We start from the raw sequence: 17,918 nt of genomic DNA, 5'->3' as shown, positions 1-17,918 counted from the left end.
ATCAGAAGCGACAGGATCACTCAAATATGGAAAATCTACTTTGATACTGTGAATTTTTTTAAATTTGCTTTCATAACAAGATGTCACACTTTGAACCTTTAGTTCACTGCCAGTTTTAAAACATGAGGAATATGTGCCAACTATAACATTTGTATAATTTCAAATTTAACTCATATGGCATTTCAGAATTACAAAAAAATTCATGCCCAAGACAGGCAGGTAAGACTGTTCAAAAAGAGTCGGCCATTAAAATACTGATCAGTGTGACTTTCAACATTCAAATAACAAAGTCCAGATTGGTAAGCTGGTGGGTGGCTTCGGAAGTGGCCTAGTGTAAGTCTGAGATACCGCCAGCAAACTGTTGCAGCAGGCATTGATTTACAATGTGGACCAGAGTTTGTGGCTGATGTCTACAGTCATGTTGTGCGTTGTCTCTCATCTTCCAGAGGTGTAAGAAATGACCGTATCTGCATTCCGATGTTCTGAAATGGTTCACTACGGACTATTCTTTCCGGGTAGCTTGAAACCTGGTAGTTCATTTGCGGGGAACAGGGTAACAATCTTCACAAGGTGCTCTTGTTACGTGTTATTAATTAACACAACAAATGTTGTCAAAAGGCTACTGGACATCAGGTTACCAATCACCCGGTATGACGAGTAACGTGAAATTTGTTAAGAGACCGTATCTGGAACAGCAATGAGGAACCAGCTCTACTTATGTGCCAACTTAATGTGGAAGGTCTATCACGTGCTAAATGTGACTACCTTTCAAGAGTTTTCAAGTAGAGTAACATCCAAGCCACTTATAAACTAACAAATATCTTTTGACATCTTTATTTTCAGTTTCTTACATGGAGAATCAAGTCTGAAACACAGTATTAGATCTTAACAATTAAGTCCTAGGCAGAAGTTGTCCAGGTGTCATGAAAACCACTGGCATTGACCCCAAAATATTTGTGTGTGATTTTATACAACTTACTTTCCTGCTTTTGTATTTAATTGTAGTTGTTTCTGTAAATTGCTATATTCTTTCTATGCCCCAGAGAGCCGTGGAGGCTGGGTCATTAAATACATTTAAGGTGGAGATAGACAGATTTTTGCAAGTTAAGGGAGTGAAGGGTTATGGGGAGCGGACCGGAAAGTGGCTTTGAGCCCAAGATCAGCCATGATCGTATTGAATGGCAGGCTTGAGGGGTCGAGTGGCCTATTCCGGCTCCTTTTTCTTATGTTCTTATGTTCTATTTAATTTTCTTTCGGATTCATATTACAATTTAGTTCAAACTTTGATTTCTTTCAATATTTTTCTATTTTTGTCTATTATACTCTGCTTTTCTTTATTTACTTTCAATGTTTTCTTTTATTCCTTTCCCTTATCTTCTTTCCCTTTTTTCCCTCCCTGCAAGCTTCCTTAGATCTCTCCTAAAAGAACATACATCAGGATCTCAGGTAAGTCCTAATGTATATATATATACATAGTATGGTGGGTTCCAACAAGTTCTGCTCTATTGCATTCAGAAGGGGTGAAATGTGTGGCTGTACTCAAGGGTCCAACAGCAATCTAAGCTTACCAAGGCCCTAGTACCCCTTTTATAATAAGTGTGATTGGGGCAATCACATCAACGATCTGGCCAATTCTATGAAGAATAAATCACCAAGCTAAATCTAATCCAATCTCTGTTAATGGATACCTCCTACTATGTTTCTAGAAATTGAGAAGTACTAAAAAGCAAATATCCCTATCATGAAGTCCCAAATCTTTAACTCAAAAACATCATTTTTAATACAGTGTGTACAATGCTCAAAATCAATATTCATTGAAAAATGCTGATCTGCAGGATCCAGTGAACAGTCACACACAAAACTAACAGTGCTCGAGTAGAAGGCCTTGCAATTCCTGTAGGAATTCCTGCCCTCTGCAGGAACATAAAAATTTATGGGGGGCCGTCAATGACGCACTGAACATTTGAGAATTGTACCATTTGTTAGAAGCCTAAGGCCTATTGCTCCCAACAAAACTGTCCACTTCTGTTTCCATGGCATTGATACATCATGTAAAACAACTGTTAAATATCAAGGACCTGAAATCCCAGGGGCAGGAGAGGGCAAAAATGTGGTGGATCCCAGCAGGGGAAAGGGGGTGCAATTTGGGCCACAGACCAGATCTGTCAGATTCCCTCTATATTTACCCTGCAAAGAAAATGTCAATCACTGAAGCGGGCAGGAATGGGTTCCTTTGTAGATCTCTCAAGGCCCTTAAGGTGCTACAGACCAAAAGTAATTAATCCTAGAGGGGTCGATTACCTTCAGAATGTAGCCCCACCATTCCCTTGGAGAAAAGAAGCTTTATTTGCGATTTCAAATTTTGGCTCAATAAGGGCCTTGAGTCCCCCCAGGTCGGAGTGGCACGGTGCTGCTCCAATTTTTTGGTGGGAGATTCTGTTGCATTTGTAAAGCCGCAGGCTGTCTACTCCGAGTATGGAAGCGAAACCTAACCCCACAATTTGGGACATGGTTAATGGCAGGTCAAAGGACGGGTAGAATTCCCTCCTCACCCCTTTGTACTTCTGCCCCCTGCAAAGGGTCCACGAATTTCAGGGCCCATAGATTTTGTTTGTGTCATGTCAACTTTATTTTGGCTTCATGCACACATCAGGTGTCAAGAAATTCTAGAATTAATTAGTATTCTGAGATCTGTTTTCAAATGTTGATGCATCATTTGTCGCAAAACTACTCAACAAAATGTAGACATAGTAAATAGGCCCGAATATCCGCAATGAAATCAACCTGACACGGCCTTGATGTTCTGTAACATTCAGTAATTTGTGGCTAAATATACTTTTTAGTTAAAAGTTTTTGATTTCTTAAACTTCTCAAAAGGTTAACAGGAAAAGCATATTAATACTTCTGGAATGCAAATGGAAAGTACTGGCAGCAAAAATACCTGAAAAGAATGAATTAGCCCATTGTTGATTTGCAGGTGATTTGAAAATGGCTGGGTTACTGGAAATGAATGGGTAAGCTGTAAAATACAAACAAGCAGGAATCATTTTTTGCGACAGTACACCAAAACAATAACTCAAACAAACTGCAAAGCTATTTCATATATCATGTCCTTCCAAAAAGTACAGAAACACGCAATAAGCAAGGTCTCCTGTGTCACTCCTGCTGTAAAAAAAAGTCCGTGTGGACCTCAGTTGAAACCTGGGATGGTCTCAGCTGTGATACTCTCCATGATCGTGTATCCTCCCAACACTCCCTGCCTGTGCTCAAACATGAAAAATGGTCTCGGATGAAGCATGGTTTAGGGTGGCTACTGTCACCTTTAGAACTACTTCCCAATAAGAGTCAGCTCATTCAGGAGAGGACAGGGAAAATTCTTCTATTTCTATGATGTCCTCTTAGTGATTCACTTCTGATATATAAATGTAACAAAAAAGAAAAGAAAGACTTGCATTTATGTAGCGCCTTTCACTGCCTCAGCATGTCCCAAGGAGGGTGTGACCCCAGCTTTCTCTCCTCACTGGTACAGTGTGTAAGCATCAGAAAAGCAAGCAAAGGGAAGGAACATAGGAACAGGAATAGGCCATGCAGCCCCTCGAGTCTGTTACGCCTGTCAATTAAATCATGGCTATCTGTATCTTAATTCAATTCAATCTATCTGCCTTGGTTCCATAACCCTTAATGCCCTTGTCTAACAAAAATCTATCAATCTCAGTTTTGAAATTTTCAATTGACCTAACCTCAACAGCTTTTTGTTTTGCGGGGGTGGGGGTGGAGAAGAGTTCCAGATTTCAACTACCATTTGTGTGAAAAAATGCTTCCTGACATCACCCCTGAATGGCCTCGCTCTAATTTTAAGTATATGCCCCCTTGTTCTGGATTTCCCCACCAGAGGTAATAGTTTCTGTCTACCTACCTTATCAATTCCTTTAACCATCTTAAACACCTCAATTAGATCACCCCTTAATCTTCTATACTCAAGGGAATACAAGCCTAGTCTATGCAACCTGTCCTCATAATGTAGCCCTTTCATCCCCAGTATCAGGGGAAGAAGAAAAAACATAGAAATATCTTTAAAATGAAAATATTTTCACACACTTTACCCTCAACTGATTCAAAGTGATATAATGATCATAACACTTGCCACTTAAGGTATCCCACATTACGCATCATTCTCCTATTGATAGTAATGCCAGGTAATCTATCCTAAGGCCTCTACCACTTCTGCCCATTTACCATCTGGCTACCAATTTCGTCGCCCCCGCCCCCCCCCCCCAACCCACCTTGTCCTCTGCCAAATGGTTTAGCTGAGATTGGGAACTCACTTTGTGAAATGACAATTTTCACTCTACGCACACCTTATCAGTACAGCAATATGTAACACCATACGACTTCAGGTCATATCATCTAGATTTTTCACTCTCTTGATAATATACTATAATTATGATCTTAATAAATTAACAGAAAGCCAGCTTAAGGCGGCCAACAAAAAGGCCTCTGGATGTGGACAAAAACCTGAGTAATAGAATTCACTTCAATTAAAAAATATACAGTACATCAATATCTTACAGTTGACTACATAATCAGATTAGAAACACGCGTTGTCATAATGTACAGTTATTTCTACAAAACAGAATCTTATATTGGTGAATGGAAAAAGATCACCATTTAGATTATTTCCTTTCTCTGCAAGCCTTTTAAAGGAGATAGTTAGTCCTGTAGGGGAAGTACTTTCAGTGTACAGTACTTTCCGCTTATATTTCCTACATATTGTTATTAATTAACTGCTACATGTAAGAAAGGCTGACCTACAACTCTGAGAAGGCTGAGATTTTGCAAGAATAGGGACATTTTCCTTTAAATAAGAGATCTTATTGATATTTGTAGAAGACTCTGAAGTGAGCAATATAATTTACTCCCAGTATTATTTTCTTTAAGGGCACATTATCCTGTAATTTTTCTCTCCCTTTCTAGCACAGCTGGGTAACATACAATGTTCCCTCTAATTTTTTTCCCTGTGTGGCCCTTTCAAATTTGCTGCATGGCCACACATGCGGGGTATCTCTTCCAGCGGCACCAGCTGGTGAGCGGCCTGCGTGGGACCTCGCGATCGGTGCGCGGCCGCCCACCTTAGGGGGAAACATTGGTCACATATCCCGCAGCAAAAAGCATGGTGGGGAAATTTGCTCCCATGCCTCTTTAGTTGGTCTGATAGAGCGCTTCAGGACATGATGGTTTCCACCCCAGAGTCTAAAAAGAAATAGGTCGGAAAATTGCAGAGCTTCACAATTCCTGAAGCTCCCTAGATTTAGGAATTGTGACTTTGGATTGGAAAATTGCAAATGTCACTTCATTATTTAAGAAGGGAGGAAGGGAGGGAGAAACCAAATAATTACAGACCTGACAGCTTGTCATCAGTTGTGAGGAGGTAACTGAATTCTACCATTAGAGACAGAGGGGGGGGGGGGGAATTTTAACCCCCAAGGACAGGTGGGTTGGGGGCGGGTGGGAAGGTGAACTGCAGAGAGGGAAGGGAAAAGACTGCTAGTATGAATTGGGGGCAGGAGAAGAAGAGTGCTAGCATAACTGAGGGAGGGGGAAAAGATGCTGGTGTGAACATAGGGATAGAGAAAGCTGAGAAGAACAGTGCCAGCGTGAACTGAGGGCAGAGGGAAGTGTATTCATGCGAGCGGGGGAAAGAGAGAGCAGTGTAAACTGAGGACAGGAGGGAGAAGATTGCCAGTATAAACTGGGAGAATGGGGGGGGGGGGAGAAGAGTGCCTGTGTGAACTGCAGTAAGGAGGAAGAAGAATGACTTCATGAACTACGAATGGAGGGGGATTAATTTAACAATCAGATTTAGCAACAAATGAGGGAAAAATCACTGCAATTTTCCAGTGGCTCTATTCAGTATCTTTTGAGTCCACCAGCAGCTTTAATGAGGTTGGCCATGAATATTTTCTCAAGTTGGAGTTGTGACTGAACTTGTGCTCCAGCACTGGGGGGACAGATTTCCTCTCTACACAATCCTAATCACATTATTTATAAAGAGCATTACAATTTTGTTCCATATAACATTTCCCTTGGAGCAGTATCCAAGAGCAGGAGCTGTGCTGGTGACACATCTAACCAGTCTATCTCCGCCAGTTATGCCATCCAAGTGAATACATTTTCACTACGAGATCAGACACAGACCTCTCCACAAGGCTATCTGTGGACTTGAACCTCCTCTCTGATAGGGAGATCTTTTTGGTTGAGTATTTTAGGGAACAGCATTATTGCCCCGTGACCATTAACTATTTAGAGCATCACACAATTATAAACAAAATATCAAAATGATCAAAAGTTTGTTCAGTTTTGAATTTTCAATATTAAAAGCATATCACTGCTATAAAAACAAACTGTGAAATATATACGGTCATATCTTTTCAGCACTGACCTCTATGCTGGATTCTAGTCTGGTTGCATCCCAAAGACTTGGATTAAGAACATCCAGATTAAAATCATCAGTATCGGCAATATCAGGTAGCGATGGATCAGGCGAGGAGAAAAGTGAATTATCATCCATATAACTGAAATCCTGAAAAACACACACAAAAAAATCATTGAAAGGTAAATAATGTAACACTTCCTGCTGAATGCCTGAACAAAACTTATTAAAAAGGCAGCTGATTTTGGTGATACAACTTTCAGCTTCTTTATAAGGTAACACAATTGTACCTCTAGGATATTACCTATAACCTCGCCGCATTGGCCAAGGTTGAACACACAAAAATTATTTTGTATAATATTGCTGGTAAAAAAGTTTAAAGTCATGTATTTTACTTTTAAAATTTAAAGTTCTCCCCACAGGTTCAGGAATCTAATATTTTCCTTCTTAGTGGAATAATAAAATTACAACACTCCAGAAGCGAACGCCTGCGTCCCGGGGAAGGAAGGAGATTGATTCAACCACAGTGCTCTTGGGGACAAGGTCGTGTAAGCTCTGAACATTGTTAGTCACACATAGACTTGAACTAATTAATAGACTGGCTAGTCAAAGCTGTTAACGTCAGCTACCTAAGGAATTACGCTTAAAATAATATCGACAAATTAGAAGCTCAGACTTTAATTGCTACTATAGTTAATGCTCAGCATCCATTTGTGCTCATTTACCTGGACACACTGAATTACCTGTGTAACCTTTGCTTCTCGTTTTGTTAAATAACCCTGTCCATTAATGGTTTGCTATTCAACTGCTAGATAACTCTGAATATACTTATGCATGTTTATTAAGCATTCGTGTACCCAAATTTATACATAAGTTGTAATTTTAAACCAATGAACAGTGTTTAGTGCATGACTTGTGGGGGGTGATTTTCACTCAGAAGTCGGGAAGGAGGCGGGACTACAACTTTCGGGTTGTAGTCCCGCCTCCATCGAGATGCGGCCAATCCACGTGATTTTCACTTGATTGACCTTGTTGAGCCCGCCCAGTGGGCTCAGCAGGCCAATTAAGGGCCACCTGGCAACAGGTGACGTCACAGACTGAAATTTCATCTGTCAAGAGATTTTGACAGATGAAATATCAGTGTTTCACAGCTGTTTGAAGCTGTCAAACACTGACAGTCTTACTTCTAACCTGAGTCCTTCTACACAGACTCAGTTAGAAATCTCTCTGGCACAGAAAGCTGAAGGCTGTCACTTTTGACAGTTCGCAGCCATTCTGCTTTCTGTGCCGGTTAGATGATGGACTCCCGAAACCTAAAGGAAGGAAGGCTAAAAAGGTAAGTACAGGTAATTTAAACTTCTTTACACACTTTAGACACACCAAATACCCTTACCTTTGCACTCATGCACCTATCACTCACCTGAACACCGACATCTCGACCCCTCCAAGTCCTTCAACCCGACGGCCCGACTCCTCTAACTTGGCGTGGTTTGGAGCCGTCGGGAATCCCACACTTCAAGCTTTAAAATAGGGATTAGGCTAAAAACTGCCTGTTAACTACCTGTTAACAGGCAGTTAATTGTCACTAATCCCTTCCCACCTCGGGTAGGCGGGTCCCAGTGCGGGGCGGGTACCCGCCTCCTTTGAAACTTACATGGAGGCGGGTTTGGGGCAGGATGGTGTCGGGACTCCCGAATTCAGGACTTTAACCCTCCGCACGCCTCCAATCCCGACTCCACGGGTCAGTTAAAATCGAGGCCATGGTCTCTCATCTTCCTTGATGATTTGGCAAGAGTTAATTCACTCATTCAACAGCTTGAGTGTAACCTAATTGAGGGTTAGTAAACTAAATTCATTTTGATCCAGGTTTAAATGCAAGCCAGTTCTCTGAGTCAGGCATTCTTCATCTCAAGACCTATGCTGGCAGGAAAAATCCCAGCCAATTCCTTAGTAAGGAGTTAAAGAAGAGAATTAAGGATTCCTCGACATACAATTGTCAGGATACGGAAACCCAGCTGTTTTACAATCTGGATTATGAAGAGAATGGCATTTAATTATAAAATGGGGGCGGTCCCTGGCAATCAGAAAAGATCAAGGCATTGTGGGGGGGCCTCAGAGTGTGGCAGCGAGGAGGGAGGCAAAGATCAAGGCACGGTGGGAAGGCTCGGAGCGCAGCAGTGAGGCCAAGATTGGGGCATAGTGGAGGGGCCTCGGAGCATGGCAACTGGGAACGAGGCAAAGATCCTGAGCCAATCGCGGCGGGGAAGAGGCCGCAATCGGCAGAATGTTTGCTTGAGGGGCCTGGGGGAGCACTCCTGCTCCTCCTGGACCACATTGAAACTTATAAAATTCTAACAGGACTAGACAGACTAGATGCAGGAAGGATGTTCCCGATGGTGGGGGAGTCCAGAACCAGGGGTCACAGTCTAAGGATAAGGGGTAGGCCATTAAGGACAGCGATGAGGAGGAATTTCTTCACCCAGAGAGTGGTGAACCTGTGGAATTCTCTACCACAAAAGGCAGTCGAGGCCAATTCATTAAATATATTCAAGGAGGAGTTGGATATATTTCTTAAGGCTAAAGGGATCAAGGGATATGGGGAGAAAGCAGGGACAGAGTACTGAATTTGGATGATCAGCCATGATCGCATTGAATGGCAGAGCAGGCTCGAGGGGCCGAATGGCCTACTCCTGCTCCTATCTTCTACGTTTCTATGTTTCTACAAACAGTGCTATAAAAAGCACCTACCTGCTTGATCTGGCTGCTCCCGACTATATTTAGCTGCGGTGGGTTGGGGTCGTGTTGCGCAATTTAAAGTTTTTAATACACCTCCATGACCCTTTCACTCCCATCGTGACGGGGAGGGGGTGGCAGTTAATATCGACCCCGTTATTTCTGGACAAAGTATTTGTTTTATTTCTGAAATCTATGTGCTTTGTATAGAGAAGCACTCCTAGGATTCAAAAATACTTAGCTAGACAACAACATTTCCTGACTTGAAATGCTGCTACTTGGACTCTTGCGTATTCCTTTCATTGAAAATGCAGCTATATGAATGGAAGGGTATTTTGTAATAAGAAAAAGATTTACAGATAAAATTAATCTAAAGCAGCTACAGAATTTTCAACAAGAAAGGCTCTCTTGTAGCAACAGAGGGTCAAGAGCTAGGATCCCACCCTTGCTTTCCTCCAATAAGGAGAGAGAAAACTAGATAGACCACCCTGTCCCACAGAAGTGCATCTTCTAATGCAGCAACAATGTGAAGTGGGGATCATCTGTATACCAGATCAGTTTCCTCTCCTGCCTCAAGGCAGAAGCATGGCAGATGTAGGAGATCTCAAAAGCAAAAATACGCATACACAAAAGTACAACTTTATTTAAGTGACAAGATCTTAATTAACCTTTTAAGCTTTCAAAATGTGCATGCAATCCATCATGTAAAATTCACAAAGAATGAAAAATATATTTAATACTGAAAATGATAGTAAAGAAGCATTAACTGTTTATGGTTAGATATTTTTACTTCTTTCTCCCTATTTCCTGTGCAAAGGCATAACACTATCCCTGGGTAATGGCTGCTCCCATGCCTCTACCAATGTTCCTCTGTACTAAGCTACTACAGGAAACTCTTTTTTATCCGGCACCGACGGGACCGGCGTGGTGCCGGTTTATCAAAAAGTCCGGATTACAGAGAGGTATGGTTAAAAGGTACGAGCTCCGTACACAGCAACAAATCCAGGCTTCCCTGTTGCTTAGCAACATGTGCAGGAACCCCGGCCACAGACCAAGCGTCCCTGTTGCTTAGCAACATGTGCAGGAATCCCGATTGCACAGCCACAGAGCCAGGAACGGCCACTAATATGAAGTAAAACTTACCTGAACCTACTCCTGAGTTTTGCCGGTTAACCGAGATTTCCGGTTATTTAGGTGCCGGTAAATCGAGAGTTTCCTGTATGTAGATTGGCGCGTACTGTGATGAATCCCACTCTGACTTTCACTCCCCAGGCAGAAGCATCTGGCCACTGTCCTGGTTCCCCCTCCACAAAGATACGAATGAGACCGAGAAATTACTATGCAGGGAATCGCAACATGCACTGGAGTTCCAGCACTGCCCTTTGTGCTGCACGGAAAATTTTCAATTAATTTTTATAGAACATTTTCAGCACATGTACCTAAACTACAAATTTTGAATGAATAAATAAGTAATTAAAAAAAAATTCTAATAAAGGTGAATGTTAGAAAGAAAGGCTACCACTTTAAATGCGGGACCTGCATAAATTAAATCAATTCAGAGCAGCACATTTATCCTGCAGCAAAGTGTTTTAATTGACTCTAGTGAATCAGCATTAAGACATGGCGCAATTTCACTACGGTTTGACAAAATCTGAAATGTTTACAACAGATTACAGAGGCAGCACTCAATATTACTCTTAATTTACTTCCTATCTCAGCGACGAGTACAGAATCTAGTTCAACATCCACAGCAACTAGTTATCTTTAAATAAAATCAGTTCATTTTTATTTTTCATTTCTGCTAAGTCAAATAATCACAATCGTGTATTTAGCATATTTCACAGAATGTTTTACCCGACTGACTACATTGCTGAAGCAAGCACTGAAACAGTTCTTGGAAATGTTTTGACTACTCTGTGGATTTTACAGGATATGCAAGTTATTGACCAATCAACTGTAAACAAATGGGTAGACTCTATTTCTTTTCCTGTCTCTTATGTTTGTCAAGTACAGCAACAGGGCGAACTTTCCTATCAAGAGACATCCACATGCAGCAGAAAGCCCACATCCAATGAAGAAATGTTAATGCCAAACATACAAGTCTTTACGTATTTATTAACTGAAGCTCTCCAGAGAAGAAGCTCTGCTTTAGTTCCATGTTTTCTCTGTTTTACAGAAGTAATGTTTTTTCAAAATAAGTAAGTAAAGCATATGTACAGGAATCCCGCCCCAATCGCGGTTTTGCCATACGCGGATTTCAAGTACAGGAAAAGTTCTGATATCCGGCACCGACGGGACCGGCGTGTTGCCGATATATCAAAACTGCCGGACATGCAAAGTTAACATTGAAGCATACGGAGATGAAAATCTCCATATTTGACAACAAACACTGTTGCTCAGCAACAGCTTGTAAACACTCGGCCCGTACCTTGGAAGCGCCTCTGAAGCTGTTGCTAAGCTACAAAGACGCTTTCCAGAGCCTGCCTGTTAAAAGAATGCTAGGAGAAGAAAAAAAACCTAACCAAAACAGCTGCTGATTTCTGCCGTTAGAGCGAGGTTTCCGGCCATACAACCTCCGGATAAACCAAAGTTTCCTGTATACACGGTTTCCTCTCTGCGACAACTTTTGCCAACCGCGGCAGTGAATTTTGCGTATACGCGGTTTTTAATTTAGGATTAAGGTAAATAACATGATTTTATTGCTTTTATATTTTTTTTATTGTGTTATTTGAACATTTATACTGTATTTGCCAACCGCGGTTTTACTAACCACGGGGGTTTACAGGGACGTATCCCCCGTGGTTGGGGAGGGGTTACTGTATTGTGAAAAAGCCATTGAACAAATGTAGCTCATTAATCCTAATACCAGTACTTTATTTCTTATCCTGAATTTATTTTACTCTATTAAATTGCAGGTTTCAAATATTGTTAACAAATTTGGGCTACTCCACTTAAAAGCACACTTTACAGGAGCAAATCCCATTTAGGAAGAAAGGTCCGCAACTGAACCAGTAACTTGTCTGTTCCTTTTACAGATGCTGACTGACTGCTGTATGTTTTCAGCATTTTCCATTTCTGTTTCAGATTTCCAGCATTTTGCCATTTTTTGTCTTCATTTCTATATCGCTAAATCCATAATAAGATGCAGGATGTTACACTCACTAATCAATTTCCCACCCCAGCTACAAAGTACTGTCAATGATGTATGGTGGCTTTGTGCTTTTCTATTTTTACCTATATAAATGAGTCATAGTCAGTCTCAGAAGATGATTATAGCTTATTTAATTGATGAGTTGGTTGGTGATAACTGGTTCTACATTAATAACTGTAGGTAACTGTGGATTTAGCTTGAAGTGGGCGAGCATACATGACAGGAAAATCCGTGATGCCGACTAGTTATAGAAAGTCTTGTATAAAGCACGTATTCTCAAGTCCATCTCGTAACATGAGATAATCGTACTAGAAATGATGTCTATGTCTGAAAAGCATAAATCCTTTTTGAAAAAGGATTATCTTAACATTTGAGCTGGGTGGAAGGATTTTGTTACAATGTCTGTTATTACATTCGTCTGGATCCAAGTATTTCTAGGCAGCCATTCACTACTGTTGTGCAAGATCTAATAATATATTTGTGTAATACAAACATATTCAACACCAATTTAAAATAATTTAGGGAGGAGCTGATGTAAAAAAAAGCATAAAATAACAAATGAGTTTCATCAGTAGAACTATTACCTATTTAAATGATTTTTTCTAGTATTTTCCAATATTTCTGTACAAGGGAATCATTTTACTCCTTGATATATAACCCAAATATACTTGTATAAGATTGATAAAATAGTACAGCTGCAAAAAGAAAATACAGGAAACTCTCTTTTAACTGGCACCTAAATAACCGGAAATCTCTGTTAACCGGCAAAATTCAGGAGTAGGTTCAGGTAAGTTTTACTTCATATTAGTGGCAGTTCCTGGATCTGTGGCCGTGTAACTGGGGTTCCTGCACTTGTTGCTAAGCAACAGGGATGCTTGGTCTGTGGCCGGAGTTCCTGCACATGTTGCTAAGCAACAGGGGAGCCTGGATTTGTTGCTGTGTACCTTTTAACTATACCTCTCTGTAATCCGGACTTTTTGATAAACCGGCACCACGCCGGTCCCGTTGGTGCCGGATAATAAAGAGTTTCCTGTAATGTGGTACAATTTTGAATATGCAACCAGCTGATTTTCAAAATGCGCTAATGTCGCACAATGAGATTTCAGCCCAATTGTGCCAATGATCACAAGTGAATTATGACTGCCACTTCATTTTTTTAAGTAGCAATTAAAATGATAGAAAACCAGGAAAATCAAACTGCAAACATTTTTACTGCAGCCGGCATATAATCTTGAGTAGTATGAATTAGCCGTCGCCAGCATCTGACAGTTATTGGGGGGAGCTGTTTCTCGCTTTTTTAGGAACCAATGCTGACAAAAATCATCTATACAATGGCACTGCCTAGTCCAAAACAAGTTTTATGGCAGAAAACTTAATTTGCTCCTAATACAAACAATTGTGCTTGTCCATTTCATATTGTAATACATCAATTTTTAATGTAGTAACTGTACTGAGTTTATTACATTTTTCAACAAAACTCTAATATGATCTGTCTAAGTTCATTATTGGGGCATCCTTCCATATCTTCCAGCAGGGTAGAACCAGCAGCACAACTTGGACAATTCCTACCCCATCCGCTCACCTCTCTCCACCCTACTAGCTTTGATACAGGTTAGATTAAATGTCAATCTATTGTGTGTTTGAGTCCCCCACCCATTCTAAAACTCTCAGGCCTAGAAATTGAGTTGAGGCGCCAAAGTGGCGCCAAGTTCGCCTGGGCGCTGATTTTTGCGCAGCGTTCGGAGCATTAACGAACGTCAGAAAATCAGTTTCAGCGCCCCTAGAGGGAGACGGGGTGAGGCTCGAGGCGCTCCGCGTCCCTCTTAGGGCGCTGAAACTGAATATCGCAGCGCAACGTGCCGCAGCGCCTTCCTCCCATTGTTAAGGGGGAGGGGCCTGCAACAGCGCGATCCCCGATCGCGAGTGCCGGCAAAAGAGCCCGGCACCGAGGAGAAGTGCCAGGCTCTCGGGAAACAGCCGGCAATGCCGCGGGGGTGGGGTCAGGAGGCCGGGGATGGAGGTGCTGGCAGGCGGCCGCCCCGCACCTCCACCTTAACTTGCGCCACTGCCGGCACAGCAAGGCCCCGTGAACCGGACGCGGGTAGCGAACAGCGCTACAGTGGCGTTTGCTACCAAATATCGCGATCGGTGCGCTAATGGGGCGCTGCGCACACCAATGACGTCATCGGTGGCGGCACAGCGCAACAGGCTAATGCCACCATTAGCGCCCCCGCTGAATATCGCGGGAGGCGCAGCCAGTGGCGCTACAGTCACTGACTGCCCTCTTTAGGCGCTAATAGGTGGCGCTACATACCCAATTTCTCCCCCTCAGTTTATAGTGTGTACAGTCAGAACTGTGTGGGAAATAATATTGTGAATAATACAGAAAATAGTCAATATACGATGATATAGATATTTCAGTAGAGTTTACCATAATAGTGACACATTTTTATCACATCAATCATTTGCAATACTTCACATTTGACAGGTGTTAAAAATGGTATTTATACTTAGTGTAGAGGGGTAGAACAAAAAGTTCCAGGGTGGAGAGAGGTGAGTGTTTGGGGTAGGGAGTGACCATGCTGCCCTTTGGACTCCAGCCTGCTGGAATTCAGGAAAGAAAGCTGAAATGAGGAATTTAGATAGATGCTTTTAGATTTTTGTTATGCTCTAATACCTCCGCCCGCTCCACCCCCTAGTACAATTCCAACCAGCCACCATGTGGCCAAGTGTACAACACATGTACAGGAAACTTTCTGGTATCTGGCACGGACGGGACCGACATGGTGCCGGTTCATCAACAATTCCGGATAACCGAATGCTATAGTAAAAGATACGGAGCTCAGAGCTCCGTATAAAGCAACAAACCCTGTTGCAGCTTCAAAACAATCGGCACAAGTTGCAAGCGTCTCTGTAGCTTAGCAACAGCTTCAGCTACACCCTTGCACAGCAACAAATGGAGTAAAAAAAGTAATAAAAGTAAAAAAAGTTACCTGAACCGACTCCTGAATTTTGCCGGTGGATAGAGCGTTCCGGTTATTTAGGGGCCGGTTAATCGAAAGTTTCTTGTACAAAGGACTAGGCCGCATCATCTCAAAACAGCAGCACAGCCACTGTATCAGGCTGGTCAGGAACATCATATTCTATTCTTGAATGTGTCCTTTATCTTTTATTTGTATTTGCTCTGAAACCAGGTTTTAAATGCTAATATTTTGTTTTGTTTAAGAATGATATGTAAATATTTTAAATATGACCAGAAGATATACATCTAGCTGGAGTGCCCGGCGGTGCCGAGGCTTTTTTGAGGGCATGTTGTTGTTGGGAGAGAGAGAGAGAGAGCGACTGGGGGGAAGAGAGAGTGCGACTGGGGGGAAGAGAGAGAGCGACTGGGGGGAAGATGAGAGCGACTGGGGGGGAAGAGAGAGAGCGACTGGGGGGGAAGAGAGAGAGCGACGGGGGGAAGAGAGCGACTGGGGGGAAGAGAGCGAGCGACTGGGGGGACGAGAGAGAGCGACTGGGGGAAGAGAGGAGCGACTGGGGGGAAGAGAGGAGCGACTGGGGGGAAGAGAGAGAGTGACTGGGGGGAAGAGAGAGAGCGACTGGGGGGAAGATAGAGAGCGAGACTGGGGGGAGAAGAGAGAGAGAGACAGGGGGGAGAGAGAGAGAGACTGGGGGAGAGAGAGTGAGAGAGACTGGGGGAGAGAGAGAGAGACTGGGGGGAGAGAGAGACTGGGGGAGAGAGAGAGAGACTGGGGGGACAGAGAGAGAGACTGGGAGAGAGAGGAGAGAGACTGGGGGAGAGAGAGACTGGGGGGAGAGAGAGAGAGACTGGGGGAGAGAGAGAGACGGGGGAGAGAGAGAGACTGGGGGAGAGAGAGAGACTGGGGGAGAGAGAGAGACTGGGGGAGAGAGAGAGAGAGACTGGGGGAGAGAGAGAGAGACTGGGAGGAGAGCGAGAGAGAGAGAGACTGGGGGGAGAGAGGGGGGAGAGAGAGAGGGGGATGAGAGAGAGGGAGAGAGAGAGGGAGAGAGAGGGGGAGGGAGGGGCAGAGAGAGAGGGGGAGGGAGGGGGGCAGAGAGAGAGGGGGAGGGAGGGGGCAGAGAGAGAGGGGGGAGGGAGGGGGCAGAGAGAGAGGGGGAGGGAGGGAGAGGAGGGGGCAGAGAGCGGGGGGAGAGAGAGGGTGGGGGAGGGAGAGGGGGAGGGAGGGGGCAGGGAGAGAGGGGGAGGGAGAGGGGGCAGAGAGGGAGGGGGCAGAGAGGGGGAGAGAGAGAGGCGGAGGGAGAAAGAGAGGGGGAGGGAGGGGGGAGAGAGAGGGGAGGGAGGGGGGAGAGAGAGAGGGCGAGGGAGGGGGGGCGAGAGAGAGGGGGAGGGAGGGGGGGAGAGAGAGAGGGGAGGGAGGGGGGAGAGAGAGAGGGAGAGGGAGGGGGAGAGAGGGGGAGGGAGAGGGAGGGGGAGAGAGAGAGGGGGAGGGACGTTGCAGAGAGAGAGGGGGAGAGAGAGAGGGTGAGGCAGGGGGGGAGAGAGGGAGAGGGGGAGAGGGGAGAGGGGGGGGAGGGAGGGGGGAGGGGGGGAGAGGGGACGGGGGAGAGGGGAGAGGGGAGGGGAGGAGGAGAGACAGAGGAAAGGAGAGAGAGACGGTGAGTGGCCCGCGGCCGCAAATGGAGCCAAGTCCCGGGAAAGGGCGTGAGCCAGCTTGAGGCTGTGAGAGGCGGCCGGGCCCGGTTGCCGGGGTAACCCTCCCCCCCACTTCCCGAGCCCCGCCCCCCACCCGAGCCGGCTTCAAGACTGCCGATTCGCTCGTGCTCCGCGCCGACTGTGCGCGCTGACTGCCGACCCGCCCGCCTTTACTAAGATGGCGGCGATGGCTACGCTTGCCTCAGTCCCGCGCCGCCAGCCTTTAGAAAGATGGTGGCGATCGCAGGCCGCTTGTTGAGTGGGACGGGAGGTGCGTAGCTCGGGCGTGGCTGGGCAACAGAGGCCCAGGCTTCGAGGCCTGGAAAAACGGTGAAAGGTAGGAAAATTATAGAGGTTAGAGAAAAGATTTACAAATTAATTAACTTTTTTAAAAAACAATTTGTGTTTTAAAAGCAACTTTTTTTTTGCTGGAAATCTAGATTTGAAAAGAAACACGCAGAAAGTGGGAAGAAGAAATGAAGAGTTTGGAATCAAGATGGCGGCCACTCACCTCAACTCAGAAGCATTAGGCCCGCCCACCCACGCACCGATTGGCCAACCGTCAGGTCACTGAACTGTAGGATTGGTCAATCGTCATGTCACTCGACTCTAGGATGGCCTGCCCGCGCACGCAATGAACCCGCCCCCGTGATGCAGCGATTGGTCGACCGTCGGGTCGCTCGACTGTACGATTGGTCAACCTTCACGTCACTCAATGCTAATGAGTGGAATTTTGAACGTTTTTTGGATATCGTCGGCACAATTTTTGTCCGACCAAAAAGTAAATACGCCTATGAGAGTCCCCTAATGATAAGCTCTATAACTTTTGATTGTATAGCCGGACAGACAGACAGAGAGAGACAGACAGAGAGACATACTTATTTATATATATAGATATATATTATTATTATTATTTATATATAAAAAGG

At 44.2% G+C, this 17,918-nt stretch overlaps 1 protein-coding gene across 2 annotated transcripts in view; it reads right to left on the bottom strand.

Annotated features, from left to right (window-relative positions):
• LOC147108127 (protein strawberry notch homolog 2-like) overlaps window positions 1-17,918 on the bottom strand; it is a 175,184-nt gene that overhangs the window by 60,289 nt on the left and 96,977 nt on the right. For both annotated transcript variants that reach the window (XM_086004619.1, XM_086004620.1), the window contains exons 5-6: window positions 6,440-6,580; window positions 2,942-3,019 (exon numbers count right to left, since the gene is read on the bottom strand). In XM_086004619.1, the coding sequence (XP_085860745.1) occupies window positions 2,942-3,019; window positions 6,440-6,580 (219 nt within the window). The remainder of the gene's footprint in view (window positions 1-2,941; window positions 3,020-6,439; window positions 6,581-17,918) is intronic.

The sequence above is a fragment of the Somniosus microcephalus genome, chromosome 13 (assembly GCF_052327205.1).
Source record: "Somniosus microcephalus isolate GS21.2 chromosome 13, FLI_Smic_1.0, whole genome shotgun sequence".
Taxonomy (NCBI): domain Eukaryota; kingdom Metazoa; phylum Chordata; class Chondrichthyes; order Squaliformes; family Somniosidae; genus Somniosus; species Somniosus microcephalus.
The sequence above is the reverse complement of the archived record's forward strand: the minus strand, read 5'-3'. Positions and strand labels throughout refer to the sequence as shown.